The sequence below is a fragment of the Trachypithecus francoisi genome, unplaced genomic scaffold, assembly GCF_009764315.1.
Source record: "Trachypithecus francoisi isolate TF-2019V2 unplaced genomic scaffold, Tfra_2.0 Lachesis_group0, whole genome shotgun sequence".
NCBI classification, from domain to species: domain Eukaryota; kingdom Metazoa; phylum Chordata; class Mammalia; order Primates; family Cercopithecidae; genus Trachypithecus; species Trachypithecus francoisi.
The window spans coordinates 18,302,961-18,330,948 of record NW_022681453.1 but is presented as its reverse complement, the minus strand read 5'-3'; the positions used below and the strand labels follow the sequence as shown (position 1 = coordinate 18,330,948).

At 56.0% G+C, this 27,988-nt stretch overlaps 1 protein-coding gene across 2 annotated transcripts in view; it reads left to right on the top strand.

The window, feature by feature from the left end:
* Positions 1–3,698: 3,698 nt before the first annotated feature.
* CACNA2D2 (calcium voltage-gated channel auxiliary subunit alpha2delta 2) overlaps positions 3,699–27,988 on the top strand; it is a 143,166-nt gene continuing 118,876 nt past the window's right edge. Inside the window, exon 1 of one of the 2 annotated variants that reach the window (XM_033208564.1) lies at positions 3,699–4,198. In XM_033208564.1, the coding sequence (XP_033064455.1) occupies positions 3,984–4,198 (215 nt within the window). In that variant the 5' untranslated portion in view covers positions 3,699–3,983. The remainder of the gene's footprint in view (positions 4,199–27,988) is intronic. The other variant, XM_033208574.1, reaches the window with a different exon arrangement.

Here is a 27,988-nt window from a genome sequence, read left to right as displayed (position 1 = left end):
GGTGTTATACGCTTTGAGTCTTCAGACTACCCCTGCCACATGGGGTATCTCCCACTATATGGATGAAGAAGTGGGCTCGCAGAGGCAAAATGACTTGCTTACACAACCTGTGATGTCTGATGTCAAAGTTGACACACCTCATGCCCAGGCCAGACCACCCTTCTTGGGCACACCCCTGGGCTCCTTGACATGCCACATGCCATTAAATGATTCTTTTTTTTGTTTGTTTTTTTTGGAGACAAAGTCTTGCTCAGGCTGGAGTTCAATGGTGCGATCTCGGCTCACTGTACCCTCTGCCTCCCAAGTTCAAGCGATTCTCCTGCCTCAGCCTCCTGAGCAGCTGGGACCACAGGTGGCGGCCACCATACCCAGCTAATTTTTATTTTTATTTTTTAATTTTTATTAGAGATGAGGTTTCGTCATGTTGGCCAGGCTGCTCTTGAACTCCTGACCTCAGGTGATCCACACACCTGGGCTTCCCGTAATGATAGGGATTACAGGCATAAGCCACCATGCCTGGCCCCAAATGATTCTATATGTCAAGATTTCCTGGGCCTTCCCATGGCTAAGCACTGCTTGAGGCCTGGAGGGAGTGACAAGGACTAGGTAGCCTCAGGGCTCAGCTTGACAAGAGTCCAGAGTAGGCTGGGCATGGTGGCTCATGCCTGTAATCCCAGCACTTTGGGAGGCCACGAGTGGGTGGATCACGAGATCGGGAGTTCAAGACCATCTTGGCCAAGATGGTGAAACCCTGTCTCTACTAAAAATACAAAAATTAGCTGGGTGTGGTGGCGGGTGCCTGTAATCCCAGTTACTGAGGAGGCTGAGGCAGAAGAATTGCTTGAACCAGGGAGTTGGAGGTTGCAGTGAGCCGAGATCATGCCATTGCACTCTAGCCTGGCGACAGAGTGAGACTCTGTCTCAAAAAAAAAAAGGAAAAAAAAAGAGTCCAGAGTGCAGGTGTGTTTCTGAACCCAAGGCAGAGGCCACAGCATACTACTGGCTGGGGCAGGAAGCAGAGGGACAGGACCAAGAGGAGGAGGCCCATCCAGTTGGGGGTGGTAGTACCCCAGGAAGGCTTCCTGGTATAAGTGTATTAATGGGCTCATAAATATCTTGAGTTCAAATGGTAGAGGTAAAAGAGGGTGTTCCAGGCAGGAGGAACTGCAGGTGTAAAGCCCGAGGCAGGAGTTTTTTTCTGAATAAGGAGCTGTCCAGCCTGTTGGTAAAATGTGCGACTGGACGCGGGGCAGGCTAGGGTGAGAATCTTGCCACCACAGGCATCCTGGATGTTCCTGATGGGTTTCCTCTTCCCTTGAGTGGCACAACTGAGCCCATGGCCTGCTTGGCACATAGTAGGTTCTCCCTATGGCTCTGTCAGTCTCTTCTGACCTGCTGAGCTAGCACCTATCAGCCCCCCTGTCAGAGCCAGGGCCTTCTCTGCTTACTGCAGCTTCACCTGCCCCTGCCACCCTACATCTTCCAGCACAGGCAACTTGGGCTAGGTAGGCCTTCCCTACCCAATTTACCAATGTGCCTGCCATGGAAGTCCCCCTATTCCTTGTAAAGGCTCAAATTTTTCTCCTAAGATCTTAATGTGTTGCTGTAGCCAGCCGCCAAGAGGGCCGAGGATGTTGTGAGCCTCAAAAGTTGTAATGCGTAAACACTTACCACTCGTTTACTCTTAATTACCTCCCCCCCTTATTTGTCTTCCTTTAACGGCCTGTCAACCAAAATCTCCCGCCTTTCCCTTGGCGCCAGCGGCCTCAATTAGGTGCACATCTGTGGAGGCTAGAACTGAAATGTCCAACTGCCAAAACCCACCCACTGTTCCTAGACTGACTCCATGTGCCTGATGGCCTGGGCACTTTGGGGATAGTGCTGCTACCCTGGTGTTGGAGGGCAGGGAGGTTGGCCCTCACATTTCTCAGGCCACTGCAGAGTCTGCCTTGGGAAGTCACCCGCCCCCGACAGGGCACCCAAGAGGAATGATGTCCTTTATGCTGGTTCCCTAGGGCCATGGACACAGGTATTATTTGTCCAGCAAGCAGGTAAGAGAGGATATCACAGGCCAGCCCTACCTTGGGCATAAGGAAGACAGAGATGCTGGGCACAGGTCTCAGCAGGCGGGGCTGGGAGAGTGGCTGTTTAGCTCACGCTTGTCAACTCCTGGGCAGAATCCCCTGCCCCCTTGCCCTCCCATTGTGTCCAGAGGTTGGGGGGCAACTGGCTCAGTGAGGACCCTGCTTGTCCCCCCATAGAGCTGGACTATTGTCTCCCATAGTCCGTCAGGTTCCACCTGTCCACCAGGCCCCTGGCCCCTGTGTTGCCTTCCTCTGATACTGTTTTTGGGGTCTCACGGTTTAGGATCGCTGGCAAACCTCAGTCTGGCCCCTGAAGGCTCATTCAGGTCAAAGAAGGAGGACACTCCAAGAAATGAAGAAAACTGTTCCCTGTCAAGCCCTGGTTTGCTGGGATTGGAGGAGCCAAGGCAGGACTAGGCAGCAAGGGAAGGTTGTCTTGGGCCCTATTTCCAGCCCCTATCCCTACCCTTTTCAGTCCAGGGGCTACTATTCCCTCTCAACTGCAAGCCCTCCTTGGGCTGACTTGTGAGTGGGCGACAGGAGAGCCACTGATACCATGAAGTGGGGCGTCTGGACGTTTCTGAAACATCCTGCCCAGCTGGTTACTATCCCTCATTCCTCGTGATAGGCCAGGTCTGTGGGCAGTTATTGCTGAGGGGGTCCTGCCCCGTGTCAAATTGGTGGGGAGCATTCTCTCATCCTATTTGCACCAGAGGCAGACCTGGGTTCCAGAGCAACTTCAATAGAATCCTAGGGATGGTCTCCCCTCATTTTGAATGCTTCAGTTTACCCAGCGATTTTCCCCATTCTCACTTCATTCTGGAAATGGGAGTGGGCACCCACACAAGCATTCACAAGCGAGGACACTGAGACTCTGAAAGGGCCACAAGCTGTGGAGTTAAGGTTGACACCAGCCCCAGTCTTCTCCCCACAGCAGGGAAGAGCCAGGGGCCTCCAGGACAGAAAGGACTGGGTTGTGCAGACATGAGCTTCCTGGCTCTGGAAGAATCTAAATAAGAGGCTGTGCAAACCCCGGGAGCTGGGGCTTGGGACTGGCCAGCACACAGTGCCTGTTCAGCCCAGGGAAGCGAAGCAAGTGGCTGCAAAGGGCTGCATCCTGCCGCCCCCAGTCCCCAACAACCGTGCAGCCGGGCCCAGGTTTCCGCTTAGGGAACCAGGAGGTCCAGGCCCTTTCTGCCAGCAGCCGGGCGTTCAAGCCCCCAACAGAGAGAAATCTTGAAGATAGCTAGAGCCACGGGGTCTGTGAGTTCAGCATGCCTCCTCTGGTCTCCGCTGAAGCTGTCACTCCACCATTAAACCTGTGACGCCAGGCCTTAAGCCTGTTGAAGGTCGAGCCCCCAGAAAGGTCACATATGCTCCTGCCTTGGGCCGCGGGGCCCGGGTCTCTTCCCGCGGGTTGGGTGGAGAGGAGCGGCAGGGTCAGAGGCGTGGGGGCGGGGTCGCACCCAAGGCCTCAGACAGCGGCTAGGGCGCAGGACGCGCAAGTCAGTAGGGCAGGCTTCGGGCTGCGCGGGGATGAGGGGCGCGCGGGCGCGGGTGGGCGCGTGGCCGCGGCGGGGGCGCGCGGGGGCGGGCCGGCCGGGGAAGCGGGAGGGAGGCAGAGAAGAGGGCGGCGCCGGCAGGTCGGCGGCGGTTGCTATTTGAGCGCAGGTCCCGGGCCGGGCGCTCAGAGCGCTTGGAGCCAGCGCTGCAGGGAGATCGCAGCGCGCAGCCCGCAGAGGCGCTGCGGCCGGTGCAGCTCCGGAGGCCCCGCGCGGAGAAGGCGGCGGCGGAGGAGAGGCCGAGTTACCGCCCGCCGCCCGCGCCCCCCCACCCCGCGGCCGCCGCCGCCGCCACTGCCCCCCCCGCTCCCCGCGGCGCCGCATCTTGAATGGAAACATGGCGGTGCCGGCTCGGACCTGCGGCGCCTCTCGGCCCGGCCCAGCGCGGACTGCGTGCCCCTGGACCGGCTGCGGCCCCCAGCCCGGCCCCGGCTCCCGGCGCCCGGCGTCCGGGCCCCCGCGCCCGCTGTGGCTGCTGCTGTCGCCGCTGCTGCTTCTACCGCTGCTCGCCGCCCCCGGCGCCTCTGCCTACAGCTTCCCCCAGCAGCACACGTAAGTGGCTTGCGCCCCGCTCTGCCCCCCGGTCCGCGCTGCTCCTTCCCTGCGCCCCGCGCCAGGGCAGAGGCGCTGAGTCCGGCTGCCCGCTGTGCCCGGGGGCGGCGGCCCGAAGCCCCAAAGGCTGGCAGCCGCGGTCCAGGCGCTCTGGCTGCGTCGCGAAACTTCCCCGCGGTGCCCCTGCTTCCCCCAAATCCCCCAAATGAGGCAAGGCAAGATCTTCAAGCCCCGGGAGGCGTAGGGAGGGGGGTCGAGCTTGTCAGCTGATTCCCCTGCCACTGACCCGGTGAGAGGGAAACTCGGGTTGGGTGAGGGGGCGGCCAACGACCCCTGCCCGGCGGAGTTGGAGCCGCGCATCTGCCCCACGTTCCCTCCCTGGTGGGAACCCGACGCTTTACAGCCAGAGGTGAGGGACATCTCCACACCTGCCTTCAAGGGCCTTTTCCTTTAGTGGGGATCTGTATGCCAAGGATGCGAGCACCTTCTTGCTGTGGCCAGTACCACAGAGGCAGTGTCCCCTGTTCTTGGTCCCCCCTCTACCTGAGGAGAGAGTCCCCTGGAGAGCCCAGTTGGGAGGTGAAGGCGTTGGGGTGGGCAGAGGTGAATGGTGAGAAGGACCCTTGCCTGTGCCTGCTGCTGCTGCCAACAGGATAATAGCCTCTCCTGGCTCTGCCAGCTTCCGCAGGTTTTCTGGTCCTTCTGAGCCTTCTCCTCCTCCCCAAGAGCCTGCAAACTCGGGTTGCCTCCTCCGGGTGAGCTTAGCCAGATGTGTCTGGGGGAGTGGATGTTCAGTGCATGTGGTCTTTAGGACGTATCAGTTTCCTGACACTGTGCTTCAGCCCTATGTCAGTGCCCAGACACCCCTTTGGGGCACAGTGACCACCCTGCTTCTGTTGTCTGTCTCTGGGTCTGAGGAGCCACCTGTCCCTGGACTTCTTCACTAGTGTCCTGGACTGGAAATTGGGGCATGAGTCGTCGGGCTGCTGGTGGCCAAGGGGAAGGGTCTGGCCTCAGGGAAAGGGAGAGGCTGGCTCTGCGTCATTTAGACCAGCTCTGCCCAAGGGTAAGAGCCCCTGGTTCTGCTACAAAACCTGCCGACTCCAGCTCGTAGGCTCTCTAAGATGAAGGAAAAACAAACTCAGGAAAAGCGCCTCTTTGGGTCTCTCTCTCTCTGTCTTGTCATCAGCACAGCCTGGCTGTGCTCAGGCGGGTGATCAGTTGGCAAATTACAGGTGCTGCACGGACGTGTCCTCTGTCAACTGTCTGGATTTTTCATATGTGTGTGTGGGAGGGTGCCCAGGGAGAAAATAATCGTATGGAAGTTCAGGGCTGGTGGGTGCATTTTTGTCTTTCATTTGCTGTGATGGAAATGGACTTCAATCACAGTGCTTAAAAAGAGCAAAAGCATTTTTTTGTTGTTCTTTCTTCCTCAAAGCCAAGCACGATCCAAGCTACAATTATTTTTTTCTTAGCCGTTTCATAGCTCCTTGAGTGAAGGTTTAAGTAGGTGTCTTTTTCCACCTCACCCGACCTCACTCCCTTTCCCTGAAACGTGCAATTGGTCAGATGGCTTCTGGGCCTGCACGAGTCTCTAGAAGGCCGATGTGAGACCCTGACCAGAGTAGACACCTATCCCTCTGTTCTCAGCCAGAAGATGGGGAGACGGGTGTGACAGCAGCGGCACATTTCCAGCTGGACACTCTTCTCTTGTCAATATAGTTGGAGCTAATTTGAGGGTTTGGGACATGTCTGGAAAACCATAATTAGAGAATGAGGGTGGAGGTGGGGTGGGTGCTGTGCCGCTCTGAGGGTCCAGGGGGAGTGACTAATGGTACAACGACACAGAGGGTTTGCTGTGACAGCCAGCGCCCTTCAGCTGCCCTGGTCCCGCAGATGAGGATGCCCATTGATCCTTGGAGGGAGGAAGGGGAGGGAATCTTGAAGCTCCCCACACATGACCATGGCCAGTGGAACTGGTGCTTTTGTTGAACTGATAAGAAAGGTTTAGGCTGTCGTTGGGGCCAGAAGGTTCTGTGGGGTTGCTCAGGGATAGGTGGCCTTCCAGAACCTTCTGCTGGGTCAGTGTGACCAGGCTGGGATGACACTTTGATACAGGTGGATTTCCAAGGAGAAGAGTGGAACGCAGCTTCATGGCACTGGAGTGACAACCCCTCAGTGGGGAAGGCCCTCAATGAGAAAGTCATTTTCTTGTTAGTGTCTACCAGTGCAAAGAGGCCCAGCTTCACAAGCTACTGGATTTTAAGCACGTGTGGGTTTGGGGTCCGCTAGCTGTGATTTCTGTAATGGCTCTGGCAGCATGGCTCTCTGCCCACCAGGCAAAATGGACCAAGGCTGCTGCTGGATTGAGAAGGGCAGAGGGGTTACCGCTGAAGGGAGGACAGGGCTTCAGGGGTTTTTTTGGGGGTGGAGGGGGTGGGCTCTCTCACCTTACCTGGACCTTGATTCAGAGTTTCAAACAAGGAGGAGGCTACATGTGTGCACGCATGTATGCACACATGTGTGCACTTGTTTGGCTGAGTGTGGGGGCCTGAGTCTGAGTATACCTTTCACCTGCCTCCTCCTCTTTCCAGTTATGCCCTCCCCAACATCAGGCCACCGCCGCTGGCTGAGGGGCAGCCCTCATTGCTTTGCCTCCCCTTGTGTCTTTCCCTCCCTCCTCCCCGTCCCCCTTCTTCGGGTCTTTCATCAAGCTTTACCTATCCTTCCCTGCCTGCCTCTTTTGTCCTCTCTGCTGGGCCTCTGTGCCCTGTTCTCCAGGGCTTCCGGGTTTCTCTGTCCCCTGCTCTGTGGAGTCCCGGCTGAGTGCTGGGTGGAGCACCGGGCTGAGCTGGCCCACCTGACTGTACCCTCTTAGCCCAGCTCTGCTCCAGCGATGGTGTTGGCCAGCGTCTCCCTGCCTCTGAGGGTGGGCAGAAGCAGTGAGGGGCCTGAGGGGTTTGAACCACCAGCAGATTAATGACAACCAGAGTACGTGCTCCTCTCCTGAGTGGACACATGGGGAGCAGTGCCTACAACAGGGCATGCGTCAGTCTAGCTATGGTTAATGGTGGGTGACGTGTGTCTGTCTGGGCCTTCCAGCCCCTGTCTCCACCTCCCTGTGGCTCTCCCTGTTGGAGGGAGGCAGCATCACACATCTGGGTCCCCCATCTTCCCAACAACCTGCCGCAGCTTTTGCAGTAGGGAGGGGTGAGGCTTCGCAGCCGCTGCTGCCATCACCGAGATGCAGAGCTGCCAGGTGCTCACAGCCCTCTGGTGTGGAGGATTTTGGGGGGACCCTTGGCTGCTGTTCACCTGGACTCCATCTTTATCAGGCACCTCCTTTTGGTCAACTGTGCCAGGCTAACCCCTGAGAAAGGAGGAAGCTCATTTTAGGATGAATCCCCTCACAGTCTGCAGGTGAATCTCACTCCAGATTCTTTGTCACACTCATGTCCCCGTGGAGAGACTGACTCGAGTGAAGCTGGCCTCTCAGTGGACTTCTGCAGAGAGTATCCCCTTCTCCTTCTGCCTGTGTGCAGGTGGGCACTGCCAGCTTCTGGCACCTCGGATGTGTATGGGTGGACACTGCCAGCTCCTGGGAGGATGTAGTTTGGGGACATGCTGGGTGTCAGGTGTAGACTTTGCAGGCTCCATTGGGATGACCTTGCCTTAGTTTCCACAACTGAAATGACAGAATCTGCTTAAGAGGCTGGTGGTGAGAATTAACAAGAGAGGATGCCGCCTCTAGTGGGCAGGGAGGGCTCCGTCAGGTGCCATGGCTGCCACTGTTAACATTAGCATTAAGCCCAGATGCTGCAGCCATGCGGTAGCCAGTCTCACTGCGAGACTCGCCAGTCTCCAGGGCTCCCACAGGCTGGGTGGCCACCTGTCTCTCTGCTTTGCTCATGCTGCCCTGCCATGACTGTGCTCTTTTCTCAGGTTTAGATCCCCTCCTTCAAGGTCTCACAGCTGCACCTTCCAGAGGCCTTCCCATCCCAGCTCTGGGCTGTGCCACTCTATCAGGCTGTGCCCACCCACATCAGATTCTACCTCCTTGAGGAAGACACTGGGCCACCTCCCTCTCTCACCCCCTGCAACACAGCTTGACTGTGGTGGGTTACATCACCAGGCTAATGGTGATCTCCCTTACTGAGCCCAGGCCAGTCCCCTCAACCACATTAGTGCCTTGATCTCAGAGCCCCTGGTCATGTCCATCCTCCAAATGGGGAGACTGACCTCAGAAAAATGAAGGGACCTGCTTAAAGCCCACAACCATGAGAGGCAGGGCTGGGAAAGGATGGATCTGTCAGACACTTGGCTGCCCAGCCAGAGGGCTGGGGACATCTGGGCAGTGGGCCCAGGAAGTGGAGGGGGGCTTGAAGCCTGAATCTTTGGGAAGAAAATGAAGAGGCCTAGGATGTGAGAGCTGGGCCTGGGGCTTCCAGCTGTGACTTTGCCCCATCTGTCTCTCTTTCCTCCTCTGGGTCTCAGGCAACCCTGAGGGGTCTTCCTTGGCATGAAGCTGCCCTGCCAGCCCCAGTGCTTATAGCCCCAGTGCTGACCTCCATCTACCTCCCACGTATACACAGGCCATCATGGAGCACCCCCAGCCCAGAGCTTTCCTTCCTCGAGCTTTGAGTTACGGGCCAGGCCTGCTCTGTGTGGAGAGGTGGAGGACAGGAGGGGCTTCATCTTGAGATGAGATGCCGTTTCCCTCTCCGGATCCCAGTCTGATTCTGGAGAGAAAGGTCATGGAGGTGGGGGTGGGGCTGGGGGTTGTTCGTGGAAACCTGAGGCTGGCTTCTCTAGTCCCTTGGCAGTTTTGCCAGGTCTGAGGGGACTTCACAGGGCTAGGATCTTATAGATGCTTGGGGGGCCTCATGCCATCTGGATGGGTGGGACTTGGGGGGTTTGGGAACCAGTGTTCAAGGGCTCGTTGCTAGGAAACTCTCCAAGGGGCAGTGGAGGTTTGGGAGTCAAGGCAGGTGGGCCTGAGCCCTGTTTGGCAGGGTGATGCTGCCTGTAGGATAGGAGTAGTCTTTCCCTCTCTGCCCCCTTCCAGCCACCTACCCCACTCCCATGCAGAGATTTGCCTCCAGACTTGGTGCCTTGTGTCTTTGAGTGACTAGGTGCGGGCCTCAGGCCTAGGGAGGACATGCCGAGGGTGAGGGGCTTTCCCGTTGCTGGCTACAGCCCTCCAGCCAACTGGGAAGATTCTCTTCATGTCAGGTTTTTTTTCTTCTGGTGCCTACTGTCTAAACAAGAAGCTACAGAATCAATATTCGTATTCCCTGAGGGAAGTGTGTGTGTGGTTTTTGCTTTTTTTCCCCTCCCTTCTTCTCTTGTCCTGTGTAACCTGAAGAGCCTCCAGAGCTGCCTGTGGCTAAGGGCAGAAGGAGGGGGCAGTGCAGGTGACCACAGAGATTGAGATGGCCGTGCTGGCTTGCAGGGTCCCCACAGGGGTCTCTTGGTGCCTCCCTAAAGGAGTCAAGGTTCTGTCATTCAAGTCTACATACGGTCAGGACCTAAGGGGCAGACTCAGCCAAGCCCTGCCCTGCCACCGTAAGACTCAGGCTGTTGGCTTGTTGTCCTTGGTCCTGGTCCCGCTCCTCTCACCTGGGCCCCCACAGTGCTTTTCCTTCTGGATCTGGTCTGGCCCTGCTGGGTCCCCAGCCACCACTGTTACCCGTGACTGAGCCTGGTGAGGGGAGAGCCTCACAAACTAGGAGACTGTCTAGCTGGGATTAGGTGGGGGAGAATCTTCACAAACAAGTTCCAAAAGCCCCCATCTTAGGTCAGGGGGCCTCTGTCAAGGGCAAGCCCAGCCTGATCTTCTCAGTTGGGTAGCTTGCTTTGTGACCTTGGACAAAACCCCTCCTCCCCCTGGGCCTCAGTTTCCTCTGTTCCAGGATCCTTCCAACTCTGATATTCCAATGCCCTAAGAAGACAGATCTGGGGTCTTCCTGCTCCTCTCCACGCCCTGCTTTAGCTGTGGCCGCTGGGCCTTATCTCTTCCAGTGCGAGGGTGCCTGGACCTCCCGTCCTCCTTTGGCCATACCTTGGGTGTCTCGTGGCTGCTTTTCAAATTGACCCACTTTGAGCTCTGATCAGCCTAATTGTTTAGCAGAGAGGGAGGGGCATGGGAAGCCTTTCCTGCTGATCAGTATCCATCTCTCCCACCTGGGAAATGATCTTCATTAAAGAAAGGGGAAGGGGTGGGTGAAAAGGGTGAGAAGTGACTCCCTCTGCCTGTCTTTTCTCCACCCCTCTTAGACCCTGGGCCTCTTTCTTCCCCTTTGATGCCTGCCTTCCCTGCTGGCTAGTTCTTTCTGAACAAGCCCCCTCTTCCTGTGCACTGAGACTCTGCCACTTCTCTCAATAGCTGTGTGACCTTGGGAACTTCCACAGCCTCTCTGGGTCTTGGAGCCTTATCTGTAAAACATGGCTGTACTGCCACATAGGGTTGGGGTGTGACAGACTGTGAGGGATGGGCCTGGCCCTAGGGAGTCTGTGATAAGGGCATGTGGATCCCGACTGGATCTAGGGGGATTTGCAGTCCAGCTGGGCCTGCACTCCAAGTGCTAGCCACTGTCCCCTTATCCATAGCACCCAGCTCCCATCCAGGCCCTACAGGCACTTGAGACCCACTTGTGGTTTGTGAGTCTTTCCTCTTGTGCTTGGCCCTTGGCTTTGCCTGTGTGCACCTGTCAGCTTGTATGTGGGTGTGTCTACACCTGTGTGTTCGTGTGTGTGCATGTGTCAGATGTGTTCATGTCTAAGCATGCTTGTGTGTATACCCACTTGTGTGCGTGTTTGTACTCACACGTGGATGTGTGTGTGTAAGTGTGTGTGCACGGGCATTCTCGTGTAGGCAGTAGTAGGCGTGTGTGTGTGTGTGCATATGAATTCAAATGTGGGCATGTGCTTGGGAGCCTATGTAGTGCAGGCACACATGTTGTTTATCTCTGTGGCCAGAATGGGCTCCTGGTGCCCACCTTCACCACCCGCCTTTGAGGTTAATGCCAGGGCTCGGCTGGGCAAACACTGGCAGTAGGAAATAAAGCATCCTAATTGTTAGGAACAGTGTTTTGCAAACTTTTATGTTAGAAACAGCCTGAGTTAAGGCTGAGCTGGAAAGTTTGATCTTCTACCAACTGGCGTGATGACAGTCTGCAAAGGAAACAGAGGCTGCGTCCTTGTAATTCAAATTTTTGCAAATTGAATGGTATTTGGATTCACTGGAGGACTTGGGACTCAGAGGAGCTCCTTGAGTCCTTTGTGAAGTGAAGCATCTTTGCAAACAGCCATTCCCGTGTGGAAAATCTGGAGGGTGGGTGTGGAGCCCGGGTTCAGGCAGAGTGGGAAGCTCTTGCTGTGTGACCTTGGGCTGGCATGTTTCCCTTTCAGAGTGGGTGCTTCTCATTTGCACACTGAAGGGCAGGAGACTGGCAGCCCTTGAGTATCTGCTGTGGGTTTGGGTCCTCCCTGCAGCAAGACACCGTGGGCACGATTTGGGCTGTAAAAACTTTGGCTTGATGATCCCTTGATGATCTGGAGGGATGATCCCTCCAGATGTTCTCTATCTGGAGCATCTCCAGCGAAGACACTTCCTTCAGGGATGGATTTTTGTCTACTGAGTCTTCATAAATAAGGCTGTCCAGGTGCCCTGTGATGGGCCCTGGCGCCAGTAACTCTGTGGACCCAGTTCTTGTGGGTTCTGATGTCTGAGAGAACCGTAAGTTTTGCTTTCCTGGCATTTTCAGGACTTGCCTGTGTGTTGTCAGTGCTGTGATTTGTCCAGGGCCCTTGGCATTTTGGGAAGTGGTTGTGAGGGTCTCAGGAGCCTACAGGCCAGGAGGAGTTCCTATGGGGGCAGGGAGCCTGGGTGCAACCGTCTCCTTGGGCATTATGGGCTTTGCATGCTTCCCTGACTTGGAAAGGACATGCCACAGCCACAGAAATCCCTGAGGTCCTGATGCCACCATCATATACACAGGGAAACTGAGACCCAAGATGGGGGAAGGGAACCTTCAAGCCCCACATATCTGCAGCTGCACATACTCTGTGGGCAGGGCCCAGCCCCCATCCCTAATGATCAGTACAGACTGTGGGGAGGGTGACTCCCTGTGCAGCCTTCCTTGCACTGATGTACAGCTGTTTCTCTTAAATAAAAATATCCGGCCGGGTGCAGTGGCTGACGCCTGTAATCCCAACACTTTGGGAGGCCGAGGTGGGAGGATCACTTGAACCCACAAGTTGAAGATCAGACTGGGCAACATGGTGAAACCCCATCTCTACAAAAAAAATACAAAAATTAGCCAGGTGAGGTCATGCACCCATGGTCTCAGCTATTTAGGAGGCTGAGGTGGGAGGATTGCTTAAGCCCGGGAGGTTGAGGCTATATGGAGCTGTGATGGTACCATTGGACTCCAGCCTGGACAGAGAGTGAGAGCCTTTCATTTATAAATAAATAAATAATAAATAAATAAAATCTATGGCATGGGGTCGGGGGGCAAGTTGAGGTCTGCTTTGGCAAACTCAAAGGGCAAAATGTCCATGTGGTGTGAGGCCCCAACTCCTGGGGTTTCTATGGGGCAAACTCTGATGTCCCTGTGCTGTTTCAGAGACACAAAAGCCTTCTGGGTCCCCTTGGGAAGGATAACTTTGTCACCAGGCAGTGTGGGCTTGGAGGGGCTGGCGTATTCCTGAGACAGTAGAGGCCTGTGCTCTGCCTTGAGTTTCCAGCCTGATGTGGCATTTCAGTCTTGATCACTTCCTTCCGCAGCCCACGTTCTCCTCCTGCTGGCCCCGCCTAAAACGCTGCATTTGAAGCCTTAAAGGTCAGGCCTGGTGCTGCCACCAGTTCCAGCAAACAAGCAACTAAACAACCCACCCCCGCCCTACCCCCACTTCAGTTATGAGAAAAGAGAATGAGCTGGCAGAGCAGGCTTCTGGGCTAAGGGCCCTTGCAAATGGGCATTTCTCCTTTCTCCCTGTGAACTGAGTCCGTGGTGGGTGTGTTAGGGCCCTGGGAATCTTTGTGTCTCTCCTTGGACCCCCCCACCCCCGTCCCAAGGCTTGCTGGAGTGTCTCCCTTTCGGGCTAGCTGGGACCTTGTACCCCAGAAGCCTGCCGTGGGCAGAGCCCCACTTCCCTAGCTGGCCCCTGAGGCCTTGCCTGGACTGGCTCCAGCCTCTGGCCCTGGGACTATCTGGGACACTTCAAGGTCCTGGGAAGAGCTTTGGCTTCCTACCTCTGGCTTTTGTGAACCGTGTCTCTCTCCAGGCTGCCGGCTCTGCCCAGGGCCCCTGGGCAGGAGCCTTCCTTACCAACACCCTCCTCAGGCTCCCTGCCCTTTGTGGGTCCTTCCTCCAGCCCCGTGCCCCTCCTCCAGCTCTGTGCCGGGTCATGGGGCCCTTGAGGAATAGGCATTGAGCTGACTGCCACCCCCTCAAGATCTGAGTCTGAGGAGCGCATTTGGCTGCCAACAAGAGGCTGCTTCTGTGCTTATCATGGAACCTTAGTGTAGTGGGTTTTCATCATGGTGGGCCCTTTATCCCCTGACAGGGAGCCAACAGGTGTGTGATGCGGCGGTTGGCAAAGACCAAGTGGTCACCTGTGCTCAGCCTGATGGCCTCATTTTTGGTGTAGCTGTCTGTCCTTGGTCAACTTCCTGTATGGCAACAAGATGGCTGCCACAGCTCCAGGCATCATGTGCAGACCCAGGCACTAGGCATGTCTCCTCTGGGTTTCTCTTAAGAGGGGAGGAAACCTTGCCCAGAAGCCCCCAGCCGACTTCCTGTCACACTCATTGCCTGGCACTGGGTCACATGTCCACTCTGAACCAATCACTGGCAATCTAAATAGTACATTGTGATTGGTTCAGGCTAATCAGGATTTACCCTTGAGCTGAGGATGGGGTCACCTTGGGCTGGAGGTGGAGATTCTGCAGAAGGCAGGGAGTGATGGAGGATGGGGAAGCAGTGTTTGCTGCCGGATCAGAGGAGAGCTTGAGGGTGGGATTTGGGGCCAAGGAAGAGGCAGGTGAGGGGACGGGTGACCATGCCAAGGAAATGTTTGTAAAGGAAGTAGTTGTTTTAACCATATCAATCACTACAAGCTGGGCCCCGGGTGGTATGTTTTATACTTGTTAGGTCAGTCCATTTTTATCCCACTTTCACAGATGAGAAAAATTGAGGCTTAGCCAGGCTAAATGATAAAATCACGCAGATGGCAAGTGGCGGGGGCAGGATTCCTCCTAGTGCTGGGGTTCAAATGCTCAGCCCTGTCCCATACATCCCTCCTGCATCTCACCTCCTCCAGGCAACCCCTGGCCACAGGACCTTCAGAGTATCCCTACACTCCCATGGTGTTCTGCCATGCTTCTCCCTGTGTAGGGGCTGCCCTACTGGCCAGGCTGATATCCTTGGAGGGTTTATTTCTCACCAGGCCTCTGGTGCCCCCAGGTTCCTTGGAGCCACCTCAGGACCAGAAGTAGGAGATTTTTGGCTCCCAATCCCCTTCCCAGTAGAATAGTCCCACCCTTACTTGTGTTATAGATGTGGGTCAGTGGGAACTGTGGGACCAGTTGGTCCAGTTTAACTCCCATGTGGTACAGATGGGAAAACTGAGGCCTGGAGAGGGACACGTCCATGGGCCTCTCAGCACTTGAGGCATAGCCTAGACCCAAACCTGGGGTTTGGGGGAGCAGCCACTGCCCTCAAGTTGCTGTACTATGCCGTGGTCAGGCAGGGCCTAGGCAGACTGTTTAGGACAACAGTGAGTTGCAGGTTCAGATGATGTCTGAAGATAGTGCTGGCATGAGTGGGCCAAGAGGATGGCCAGAGGGGCATGTCCTGCTGCTGTGAAACAGCGCAGCTGACCTGGCCTTAGAGGGCCACAGCCACGGAAATGGCGCATAGACATGGCCATGGGAAGGCCCAGACGTGACTGGTTGCTGCCTGTGAGACTTCGTTCTCATCTTGTGGGGAGGGTGGCTTCAGGGTGGGGTGTACTTGCCTAGAGTGGGGATATACTTTTGCCTACATACTGCAGAGGACTGGGTGTCATTGGTCAGCACCCAGTGGTGAATATGATGAGATCCATGCTCAACGTGGCCGGGAGCCTAGCCCTTCCCATTACTCTCTGGCTCTGTTCTCTGCACCAATCCTGGGTCCAGGTTGGGCAGTGTCCAGGAGCCGGTCAGCCAAGGGCACAGGTCTTGGGGTAAACCCTGGGCTCTGTCCTGCTTCTGGATTGGGTGCCCCTCTGGCCAGTGTTCCCAACCTGTCACATGAGGAAAGAGGGATCTCTGGGGCTGTCCAAGGGTCAGAGAAAGGAAGAAGCTGGCCTCTACTGGCCACAGCTGTGAGTCTGCTGACTGATAATCCTCCTCTGATCCGGGTCTCGTTCTGGGGTTTTCTCCCAGTCGCATGCTGGAACTCGTGGTACTGTCACCTGTGCTCACAGAGTAGGCAGGCAGGGTAGTCTGAAATCACTTTCAATTCTCCTACCTCTCCATCCTTCACCCTCCTTCTTCCTCCCCACTCCATGCCTGCCTCACCCCCTGGGCTGTGCCTAGTGGTACCCGGGCAGAGCAACTTGAGGGAAGGGAGGCAGCATGTTTAATTGTTTAAGCCACACCTTGGCTGGCGCAGGCCCCAGAAACCCTAGGGGCTTGTACAGCAGGGTCTGTGGGCCTCCCCTTGGCCCTTCCTCTTCCAGTCTCCTCCTAACCCACCTTAGCCTCACTGTGGTAGTCTGGGGCAAGCCTCCTGCCCTCCTCCTCTGAGCCTCAGTGTCCTCATTGTTCTCAGCACCCTCCATAGAAAGGGATCCTTCTGCAGCTGACAGTGGTGCTCCCCCGTCACCTCATCTGTATAACTGTCATTTCTGTCCTGCCCTGTAACCGGTGCTTGTGGAGACCTCAGCAGGGAGGCTGCTTCTGATGGGCATGGGGGGTGGGCACAGAGCGGGATCTCTGTCCTCAGAACTGAGTGCCCAACAGAACGGAAGCCATCTCTTTCCATGGGGGCTTAACAAGCACCTACTATGCACTCAGCATGGAGGAAGCTGGGAAGAGGCTGGATGGGCTGCCAAGGACCCTGCCAAACCCAAGCAGGACCCACCTGTTGTCCCACTGACCTCTACCTGTCCTTTGGTGCTTGACTTGGAGTTACTGTCCCCTGAAACCTTCCCTGACTTCCTTGTCTGGGTCAGAGGCTGCCTAGCCTGCTTCAAGCCCCTCTCCTCCCCATTCTTGTCCTGAAATAGACCTTGCTGCCTGGCTGCTCGGGGGCTGTGTGCCTGGGAGGGGTGGGGGCAGTGGCCAGTTGCCCTTGGCTGGAGCTCCAAGCTAACATACACCAAGTACTCAATAAATGTGTGCTGAGCAGGGAGCCCATGGTCTGTGCAGGTGTCCACAGAGTCAAGCTGGTCATGACTATGGAAAATGGAGCAACCTTTTACACAACGACCTGGGACAGAGCCTGGCTTTGCTGGGGCCAGAGGGCATAGGCCACTCCCACATGTCTTCCTGTGGCTTTTGCAAGGAGTTTTCCCAGCCCAGGGGCTGCCTCCAAGGGGTGCCCTGGATAGGGAGGTGAAGGGGGTGTCCAGAGACCCACTGAGCTGTATTATTTAATGGGGTGGGGGCAGGGCCCAGGCATTAGCATGTTTTCTAGAACCCCCTCTTCCAGCTAAGTTGAGCCAAGGTACACAACTGTGGCCTTAGGGGGATGGGAAGGTAAACACAGGATCCCCACTCTCTGCCCAGCAAGGGGGCACTGAGGTTCCCAGGGACGGGGGATGGTGTGTATTGGTTCTGAGCAATGTCCTGACCGTGGTATCTGTGGGAGCCAGCTGAACCCAAATGCCTGTACATGCAGCCAGTTGCCACAATCGGCGGCTTGTCCCAAGGAGATCACCTGGCTTCCCAGCCGGCTGCCTCGCTCCTTCCAAACCGCTCCTCTGCGTAGACATGTGCCCATGCCCCATCTGCCCTGCCGCCCGCTCCACAGCCTGCCCATCTTTGAGGACCTGCTTCCTGACCATCCCTTCCCCACCTGAATCCACTCCCACACCTTACCTGTGTGTTGCCCTGAGCGGGCTCCGGGGTCTCCAAGGGCCAACTAGGTCCCTGCTCTTGGGACACCCAGTCCATAGGGGAGATAAACAGTTAGGAAGACATGGGAGTGAGACCAAATAAATAACACCATGCATGGTTGGTGCTCCAAGCAGCATCCAAGGGGCCATGAGACACCCTGCTGTAGGCCCCCAGGGTCCCTTGCCATTCCCACGGCCCTGGGCCTCCCCAGTCAGGGTGTGGAGGTCCTGGGGAGATCACCTGGACCCACCTTTCTCCATGGATAAGCCATTGATTGGGGGACAAAGCAAGGGGCAGGGGTCAAGTAAGGGAGAGGCTTGCCTTGCGTATAGATCCGGCCCCAGCCCCAGTTTTGGAGGCTCCCAGCAGCCCCACCCCTGTCTTTCTGATGCTCTTCCCTGGGCAGTGCCTCCTAGCACCCACCACGCCTTGGGCTGCCCAGACCTCATGACTATGGCCCTGCCTGTCTGGCGCCCCACAGCCCCAACTTCCCTGGCACAGAGCAGCTGGGGGAGGGGGTTGTGGGGCACAATCCCGAAGGCCATTAACCCTAGCCATTTACTCAGTTCCTGAGCCAGTGCTGGGGGAAGTATATTTCACAGGTGATTTCCAGACTGGTGGCATATGGAGGAGGCCATTACTCTAAAAAGAAGAAGGATGGGGACTTCATGGGGCCATCTAGAGGGCCCTGGAGCTGTGGGCCCTGATGCATATGCCTGCTGTGTGGTAGAAAGCCTGGTTCTGGGGATTATAAAGGGAACCCCATATGTGACCTTGTTTGTGCCTCAGTTACCTCATCTTTAAAATGGGATCACATTTCCTATGTTTCATAGTTGTAAGGATGGAACAGCCAGTCATTCAGCCAGCATTTTTTTTTTTTTTTTTTTGAGGCGGAGTCTCGCTCTGTTGCCCGGACTGGAGTGCAGTGGCCGGATCTCAGCTCACTGCAAGCTTCGTCTCCCAGGTTTACGCCATTCTCCTGCCTCAGCCTCCCGAGTAGCTGGGACTATAGGCGCCCGCCACCTCGCCCGGCTAGTTTTTGTATTTTTAGTAGAGACAGGGTTTCACCGTGTTAGCCAGGATGGTCTCGATCTCCTGACCTCGTGATCCGCCCATCTTGGCCTCCCAAAGTGCTGGGATTACAGGCTTGAGCCACCGCGCCCGGCCAGCCAGCATTTTTTGAGCACCTTCTGCCTGTCAGGTGCTGTTCTCAGGAGATGATATTCTAGTGACAATATCTGTGTCAAAAAACACCAGGAAAATGGCAAATGCTTTGCACTTGTTGGCACTTCTTGCTAGGGGGGTGGTAGAGGGGCTGCAGCAGGAGGGAGCTCCCATGGAGCTGAGGGAAGAGGTGTCGGCGGGGTGGGGTGGGTAATAACAAAATCCCCAGCCTCTAACGTTTGTTGTGCTGAGCCTCACCCTGGGGTCAAGATTGCAAGATACAAAGTATAGCGCAGTGTCAGGATGCCGGGGCCAGGAGGCTCTGCACCCGGGCCCAGTTGTGATGGGTACTGGTTCGTTTCCGTGGAGTGAATGAAGGAAATCGGTTCCTGAGAGACTGAGCTCCCACTCAAAGAGGCCCAGCTTCCCTGGGCGCAGCCATCTCACTGCCCTTCCGTCCAGTGTGTAGAGGTGCTCCCATGTACCAGGGTAGGAATTCTGCAGACCTCGGTGTGGGAGCAGCCTGCCTTGGTGCCCACGGTCAGTCTGTGGGTGCTCATGGGGCATCACTGTGTGTGGAGCTCACTGTTGGGCCTTACATATGCTGTGCCTTCCGTTTGGATTGCCTTCCTGCTCTGTGGTGCCACCTTCACCTGGCCAACCCCTCGGCCAGGTCAGGCCCCTTCCCATGCATCCCACGCATCCTGTCCCCAAGGCTTGCTGGACTCTTCTCATCAGGCCGCAATCCGGATCAGATATCAGCTTCCTCTGCTTGGATTCCAAGCTCCCAAGGGCAGGCCTGCATCTGCCCTGCTTGCTGCCAAATCCCTTCCAGGTGCCCATAGTGGGTACATAGTTACCATTGGAATGAATGCATGAGTGAGTGAGTGACTGACTGGGTGGGGAGTGAGCGAGCTAGTTGGGAATTTACAGAAAGTTGGAAGCACCTGCAAAGTATTTTGCCAGTAATGAGGCCTGCTGGTTCAGCCGCCTGCCTCCCCTTAAGCCAATCCTGAGGCTCACCAGGCAGAGTGGCTCCTCTCGGACGGGGGAGGCCAGAAAGGTGGGGTAGCTGGGGCTACACTAGAAGCCCCTTCCTCGTGCAGCTGTGGATCCCTCACAGCCTGCAGAGGGGATTTGCATTGCTAAAGAATTCACCACAGAGAGTAACGGGTTCATGGTGTGTCAAGGCAGGTTGAGCACTCACATTCCATTTACATGCAGCTTGGCACACTCTGAGGGTCCAGGCACTAACAAGAAGCAGATCCCAGAGGAAGCGGGCATTCTCCCCATACCTGGCTCAGGCTCCCTGGTGGGGGCATCGGAGGGAACTGGGGCTCTGCCCTGCTGCGACAATGTTCCTACAGCAGGGTAGCCCTGACGGGGTATAAGGAAGGACTTCCCCATTGCACTCAGCTTTGACTTGCTTGTGGAGGCAGTGAGTTCCTGAGGTAGCCGCCTTCTCAAAGTTGGAAAAAGCTGTATATGAGGGGCGGCCCTTACCTGCAACCTACTTCCTATTTGGCTATTGGAGTCCACCTTAAGGTTAAGGAGGCCTGACAGCCTAGGGGACAGGGCCATGGCTGAGTTGACTGGGTTCAGATTCTGGTTCAGCAGTGTGGTCCCGGGCAAGTTGCACCATCTCCAGAGGCCTCAGAGTGCTCATCCGTGAAGTGGGCATAAACTGGCCTGCGCCTGGCTGAGGTACCATCGCTGCCGTGGAAATCACACGGAGCGCCCAGTGCACAGGCGCTCCACGTCAGCATTGCCTTTCCCTGGTGCTTGGCTGCCTGCTGAAGTGGGGCCCCCTTTCACAGCCCTGTCTTCCAACCTCTCTCCTACTGCAGAGTGAGATGGTCAGGGCAGGCCAGTCTGGTAGGGGGAAGATGTTCCGGTAAATTTATCCCTAGGTGTTTCCAGAACTCTTTTTGGCCAGGCTCCAAGCTAAGCTCTGTAGGAAGCTTGATGATGGGACTAGACTGCAGCCCCAGCCTAAGATGAGGCTTGGTAAAGTGTGGTGAGAACTGTGGCTTTGAGAAGAGGGTGGGGGAAACCTAGGAAGGCTTCCTGGCAGAGGTGTCTTGGCCAGGTAGAGGAAGGACAAGACCAGAGAACAAAGCTTGCCTTGATGGGTTGAATTCTGTCTTTGCTTGGCCTCTCCTCTGTACATGGATGTCCTTGGGGGGCCCGTAAGCTTCCACAGAGGATTCTGCTCTGAGGGGGAACAGAGGACCTTGAGGGGGTCTCTGTCTTCCTCAAGGCAGGAGGCCATGTTGAGGACTCACACAGAGGACAGCTATTTGTGGCTTAGCGAGGATTTGACTCATGCTGGGGGGTGGGGAGGATGTGCAGGAGGGGAGATGGGGGTGTGTGAATCACCAAATCAGACCAGAATGGTTGGTGACACATGGACAGGGTCTGTCCTGCCACCTCTAGTCCAGCTTCATCTCCTGATGTGGGGCAGGAACAGAAGGCTGTAGCTCCTGGGTTCCTCCCTGACCCACTTGGTGACCTCCACAGGTGTCCCAACCCTACTGTGCTCTCTGAGATGAGGCCTGGGCATGGCTCCCCCATTTCAGCACTGACTGGGCACACAGGGACTGCAGCAATGTTTACCTCCTGAGAGCCGATCATTCTGAGCCTCAGCTTACCCATTTGTGAAATGGGCCTGGGCAGTACTTATGTTCCCATCGTGCCTGACTACCTGGGGAAGGTGCTGGGGAGAGGAGGTGTTGCAGACCCCAAAATGCCCATAGTCTGTGTCAGTGGCCAGAGTGGGTGGTTCCAGGCCTGGAGAACCCTGGATCCCCTTCTGGATTCCTATCCCTGTGCCCCTGGCCTGGACACTTTGCCTTGCCCCTGGGAGGCCCAGGCTGGTTTGTTAGTGCCTTTTGCTTACTGCTATATCCCAGCTCTAGACTTCTGAGAAATTCACAAACAGTGAAAGCTGGTGCTGGCACCTTGGCGACCCCTGAGCCTCAGTTACCGGGGCAGTTGCTGGTTTTACCCTGGGCCTCAGGAAAGAGTTCTCCCCCTACCCTTGCATAGTGAGCTGTAAGTCACTGTTATCATGTGTGGTTGCCTATCTCCGTATCCTAGGAGTTTCTCAGTAGAGGGCAAAACACAGGAATAAACTGAGTGCTGGGTGGTGGGAGCTGCTGAGGTCCCTATGGGCCCTGAATCCAGATACTTGAGAACAGCCTCAACGTTTGTAATGATTATTTACTCAATATGGAGTCATGTTTTACAGTGCTACCTTCTAAAATACATTTATATTTATAACTACCTTACCAGTTACATATTAGGGCTCCACATAGGTTTTTGTTGGAAAAATAAAAGGTGAATGATCTTGCTGCTGGAGCAGTTTGAAAACCACTAGGGTGGCTCAGTTTTGTCAGTCCACAGATGGGAAACCAAGCCACAGACAGGGGAGCAGGTGAGCCTGCGCAGAGCCCATGAATTCTGGTCCTGGGAACCAGAACCCAAGTGTGCAGGAGAGAGCTCCATGGGTTGGGGGTGGGGGAGGGTGCAGGTGCTGGATGGCTGGTGTTTAGGGACAGGGCGGCAGAGATAGAGTGGAGGATAGCCCAGGTCTGGGTCACTCTTCCTCAACACTTTCTTCTTGCTTCCTGGAAGAAGTGGCTGCGCCAGCGCCAGGGCCTTCAGGGAGAGCCATGAATTATGCACGGAAGCCACAGGCCTGGGCAGGCCCTTCATAAACGAGCCTTAATAATTCATATGGAAAGGAGCCAGGGGAAGGGAGGGCCTCCGGGGCCAGCCCTGGGGCAGCCGCCACACTGCCAACCTCTCCGCAGGCTCCCCCTGCCCACCCCGCCTGCCTACTCAGTGGCCGGCCACATGCAAGCTGGACAGGAGGGCTAGGAGGTCAGCAGGACTCTGGGGAGGTATATCCACTCAGCAAATGGCCTGTTCTTCCAGGCTGGAGAGCAGGAACCTCCTGGCTCAGGGCTCACAGCCCAAGGCAGAGGCTAACAGTAAGCAAGAGGGAGGATGTCTGATGAAATACTAGCCGAAAGAATCACCCCAGGAGGGGACATGGAGATCAGTTGCTGCTGGTGGGGTGCAATTTCAAGTGGAGGGGCAAGGAGGTCTTCACGGAGCAGGTGACGTATGTGTGGAGACCGGAAGGAAGTGAGAGGCCCTTGGACTTCTGAGGAGAGACTGTTTCAGGCAGAGGGAACAGCATGTGCCGAAGCCTGTGCAGGGACTGTAGGGGCGTGTTCAGGCCACACCAAGGGGTGAGGTCAGGGAGGCTACTGGGGGTGTGGCCACTGGGTGGACTTGGGCTTTCCCCTAGTGCGACGGAGTTGACAGAGGAGGGACATGACAGCAGGGCACTCCAGCCGTGTGTAGAGGGGAACAGACTGGGGAGGCAGGTGCCAGGCAGAAGGTGGAGGCTGGTGAGTGAGCTGGCAGCTGCAGAGGTGCAGGAACCCTCATGAGTGCCCGGCCAGGGAGGCAGTCGGCAGTGGGTGGATTCGGGCACATTGCGAAGGTGGAACCTGTAGCACTTGCTGATAGGTTGGATGTGGGTGTGAGAGAAAGTGGGTTCTAGGTCACCCCAAGTCTTTGATCTGAACCAAGGGAGCTGCCATCAGCAGAGGCAGGGAGTGGGGAGAAGAGGTGGAGACGGTCCCAAGGGACTGTCAGGATCTCGTTTTGGACACTTTCAGTTCGAGAGACCCCTTAGCCACACCCGCAGCGGGGCATTGAAGACTGATGTTCTGAGTTGAGGTATGTGCAGCCTGACGGATGCTTGTGACCTCTGTGACCTGGAGCACATCACTCAATTTCTTTGGCCTTAGTTTCCCTCTGAGGATTGCGGATAGTGATCTGGCTGCTGTACAGGTGAATTAAGGCAGTGCAGTGAGATCCCTGGCCTGTCACCACTGGCTCAGGCCTCAGGCAGGGAGGGCTCCCATCAGATCCCTTGAGATATGGATCCCTAAATGGTCCATGGAGGCCTCAGGCTACCCCTCCTTGGTTAGAGAGGGAAACTGAGACCCGCAGAAGCCAAGAAGCAGAGCCAAGTGGGCCGCCTGGGGTCTCCCATTCCTGGGTAGTGCTGCTACCTGGCTCCAGGCTGTGCTGCTTCCCTCCACTCCCCGCAACCCGGCAGCCTGCTATGAGTAAATATTGGGCTGGACCTGGTGCCCTAATTAATGCTGGATGATGGCTTACCGTTAGTCTGAGGGGAAGGCACAGACTGCTGCCTCCCAGCAGAGCACCAATTAGAAGGAAAAGCTCTTTCTCGGTAAAGAAAGGGAAGGGATAGCCTTGTAATTAATAACCTCATGAAGGACCAGGAATTATCTGGGCAGGGTCCCAAGGCACACGTGGTCAAGGGAGATGGCTTTGGACCCATTCATGCTTTGGCAACACCTGCCCCTCCCCAGATCCTCAGGATCTCCAAGGTCCCTGTGCTAACTGGGCTGCCTTGGCTCCTATGTGCATGGGATGAGTGGGTGAGATGGGGATGGTGCTCCTGGCGGCATCATGCTGCTCATTCTAGGGTCTCTTCAACTGGATCAGAAATAGATTGAAGATGGGCCAGTCCCCTTCGGGTTCTGTGCCTCGGTTTGCCAGCTTGTGAAGTGGTGGGTGGCTAGCTGGGGAGCCTTACTCTACCATGAATCAGCTGAGCAAGCATGGTTCCCTGTCACTCTGGCCTCAGTGTCCCCTCCGTGGTCTTTGTAGTGTGAGGCCAGTGATGATTTGCTCCCACATTTGAAGGCACTGTGATCTCGTGGCCCAGGTGGCCTCTGGGGAGTGAGTGACCTCGGCTAGACTGTTGCCATCTGCCAGCCCTGTCATCTTTGGGAGGCCTTGCCCTGGGCTTTGAGCCCCCAAAGCTGCCAAAACCTGAGAGTCTTCTCTCTTGCCTGGACAAGCAGGAAGGAAGGTCTGGTCACAGGAGGCCCTGCCCTTCCCCAGGGCTCCTTGGACAGGGCACCCCACCAGGTCTCTGCTGCCTTGGGTCTCTAGGGGCAGTGCAGTGGGGGCTGCAGCCCACCTGGAGGCCACAGTCTAAGGAGGAGGCACAACCATCCCACACTTAGGGAGCTGCAGGCTTGAGGAGGGAGGCTGGACTGTGGTGAGAGCAGTCCCGCGTTCTGGATGGGTCTGTGTGCCATGAGTGTGTGGGGCAGCCATCACTGCTAGCATCCCACATGTGGGGCTGCGGTTTCCATTTACCTCCTCTTTGGGTCCTTGGAGGTGAAAGGAATGGTGAACTTTATCTCCATTTTCCAAATGTGGAAATGGAAACCTAACAGGAAAGGTCTAGTTCAAGGTCTTGCAAAAGCCAGGGCTGGATCTAGGCACTCAGTACACTCAGGCACTAGGTACAGAGGGACATCCACCGGAGTGGTCAGAGAGGACTCCCCAGGGAAGGTGGCCCAGGAGATGCCGCCATCCTGGAGTGCAGCCTTGAGCTTCCTGCTGTTTGCAGCAGTGCGAGGGCCTAGGGGAGGGACCAGTCTTGTTCCAAGCCCTGCTTCAGCGCTTTCGGAGCTTGGAGCGACTGCTGGAGGAAGCAGTCTTCTCCAGGCTGGGATGGGGGAGTGGCCTGCTTGCCTCCCCACCCTGTCTGTCTTTCCCCTTCAGAAGACTGCAAAGGTGCTGAGGTGGGAGGTAGCAGGCCAGTGGAAATAACCAGAATAATTAAATAGCACTTTATATTTTATAGTTTTTATTTTTATTTTTATTTTTTGAGACAGTCTCGCTCTGTCACCCACGCTAGAGTACGGTGGCATGGCCTCGGCTCACTGCAGCCTTGACCTCCCAGGCTCAGCGATCCTCCAACCTCAGCCTCCCGGGTAGCTGGGACTACAGGTGTATGATACCACACCCAGATAATTTTTGTATTTTTTGTAGAGATGGGGTTTCACCATGTTGCCCAGCCTGGTCTCAAATTCCTGGGCTCAAGCGAAACGCCCGCCTCGGCCTCCCAAAGTGCTGGGGTTACAGGGGTGAGCCACCAAATAAAGCCAGCCTGCACTTTATTTTAAATTGTTGCCTTCTCCAGAGCTGGGAGAATAATTGGCCAGCCTATCATGAGAGAAGCAAGAGACCTGGGACCCTGCCATTGCCAAGTTTGCTTCACCGTGCACTTGGCAGCAGTGGCCTTCGCTGTCCCTGCTCTCTCATACTCCTCACCTGCCCCAGCCTCATCCTGTCCTGTCATCCAGCCCTCCTGCTTCCCCTGCTGCCTACCCCTAGTATCCACCCCTCACTCCCTCACCCAGCGCAGTGGCTGAACTGCCAAGCTGAACGGAAGGCTGCAGACTGATTATAGGTGCCCAGTGGAACAGGGTTTATCCAGACAGGCCATCTGGGAGAGGCAGCAGGGCTTTGAAGACAAAAAATACCTCCATGTGAGTGGTGAGAAGGCCCACAGAGGCAGCGCTCGGGCATTCAGAGCCCCTGGCTCCCTACCAGGCCTTGGCTCTTCCCGGGCCTGCCCCTCTTGAACAGAGCCCCTCCCCCATCCTTTCTGGCCCCTCTGCTGGGTCCAGCTGCCCACACCCACCCGTGCCCTCTGAGGGTGAACCTGCTGTGTCACCTGTCTCTGGTTTTTTGATTTGTTTAATTATAGATGAGTTTTCTGCATAATTTATTCCAAAAGCCTGGATTATACTGTACAATTAAATCACATTCTGATCAACAACTTCACATATAAAATTAACAACTAGCAACAGTTTAATCTGTGCTGCTGCATCTGCACACGGACTCTTCTCCCTTTTCCCCATCGCCTCCTCCCCTTCCTCCCCCTTCCTCCCCTTCCTCCCCCTTCCTCCCCATCCTCCCCCTTCCTCTCCTTCCTCCCCCTTCCTCCCCCTTCCTCCCCCTCCTCCCCTTCCTACCCATTCCTCCCCTCCTAGTTCCTCCCCCTTCCTCTTTACCCTCCCCCTCCCCTGAGCATTTGCAGCTGCCCCTAAGCTGGAGACCCCCCCTGAATGCGCTGCAGTTTGACATGGGGCCTCCCCAGCCTTCTAGCTGGGGTCTCAATGATCCTGTCTGCTAAAGGGGTCCTCAGCTGCTGCGCCCCACCCCACGCACAGATGATGTCACTCCCTTGCCTGATAGTGATATCCCTCTCCCTCCCCAACTCCTCTTGGTTCAGAACCACACCCTGGAAACTAAGGCCTGGCATCCTGCAACACGGGGTGTCATCTTCTTACCTGCAGAGCTGCCTCAGCCTGTGGGGACTCTTTTGCAGCGCCCCTTCCCCACAAGCCTCCCCACCCCCCACACAAGCTTTCGTAGATGTCCTGAGCCCTCGGTGAGTCCTTAGATCTTAGTGGAGGGGCTGTACTGCACAGGCTGCTAGCCCTCAGGGGACTGCCCAGTAAAACCTGTGGATTTGCCCATTAAAAACTATTCAGCCAGTCGTTATTACCCCTGTTTACCAATGGAAAAGCTGAGGTTCTGAGGGACAGAACTCTTCGAGGGCACACAGCCACAGAAGTGCCTTTCCCTGAGGCTTCCCAAAGGCTACAATGTCCTGGAAAGATGGAGTCATGGAACAGATGGAGTCAGGACAGGTCTGCTTCTCTCTTAAGTATGTGACCCTGTACCCATCCTTGCCAGGGGCTTCAATTTTCTTGTCTGGGAAATGGAGCCACAATGTGTTCACCTCCCTAGGGTCGGGCACATTGGAGGACGTGACTTGGTCTCTAGTCTCTTGTGCCCACACCAGTCGTTAAGCCACTGCAGCCCCTAGATGGCCTGCATCTCCTCCTGGCCACTCTCCCCTCACTGTCTTGTTAGTTTGGCACTTAGAAGCACTTAGGGATAAGCAGTGTCATCTCTATGAAAAGCATGGAAAATTACAAAGATGTGGGGAGCCAGCAGGTCTACCTCCCTGTTGGGTATGTGGCCTGTGGGCAACATTGTCTGGTCAGGGAGGCATTGGCTGAGCCAGGTACTTGATTCCAAGCAGAGGGAAGTCTGGGCAGGATTTGATCAGCTGACCTTTGACCCAGTGGGGGCAGGGATTCCCATGTATCCCTTGTCTTTCCAAGGCCCTCTCCCTTCTGCTGGAGTAGGTGCGATTGCCTGGCCAGGGTTGGACCTGGCTTGGTGGGTGGCTTCTCCGCCACAAGGCAGGAACAGTGCAGGTACATAGTCAACTCCTGGCCCCCTCAGTGCCTCTGTGTCACCCTTGGAGCTGGCACTAGGACACTGGCCAAATCCTAGAACCCACAAAGTCGCATCTCTGTGACAATGAAATGAATTATTTTCTTTTTAACTCTGAGACACACATATTGCCTCCTAATTGAGTTTGATTTAAGTGAATAATCAGAGTAACTTGTTTTCCCTGGCACTGTGCTGATGGGCAATGCGCTAGGGCCTGGGGTCTGCCCAGCAGGTCCAGGATGCCAGGCAAAGGGCCGGAGCCACCCCTAGACCTTGGGAGGAGGTGTGTGTGGCCTACTGTGTCATAGCAGGCCAGTTCCTGCAGCCCATAGCAGAGCCTAGAGCTACTCAGCCTC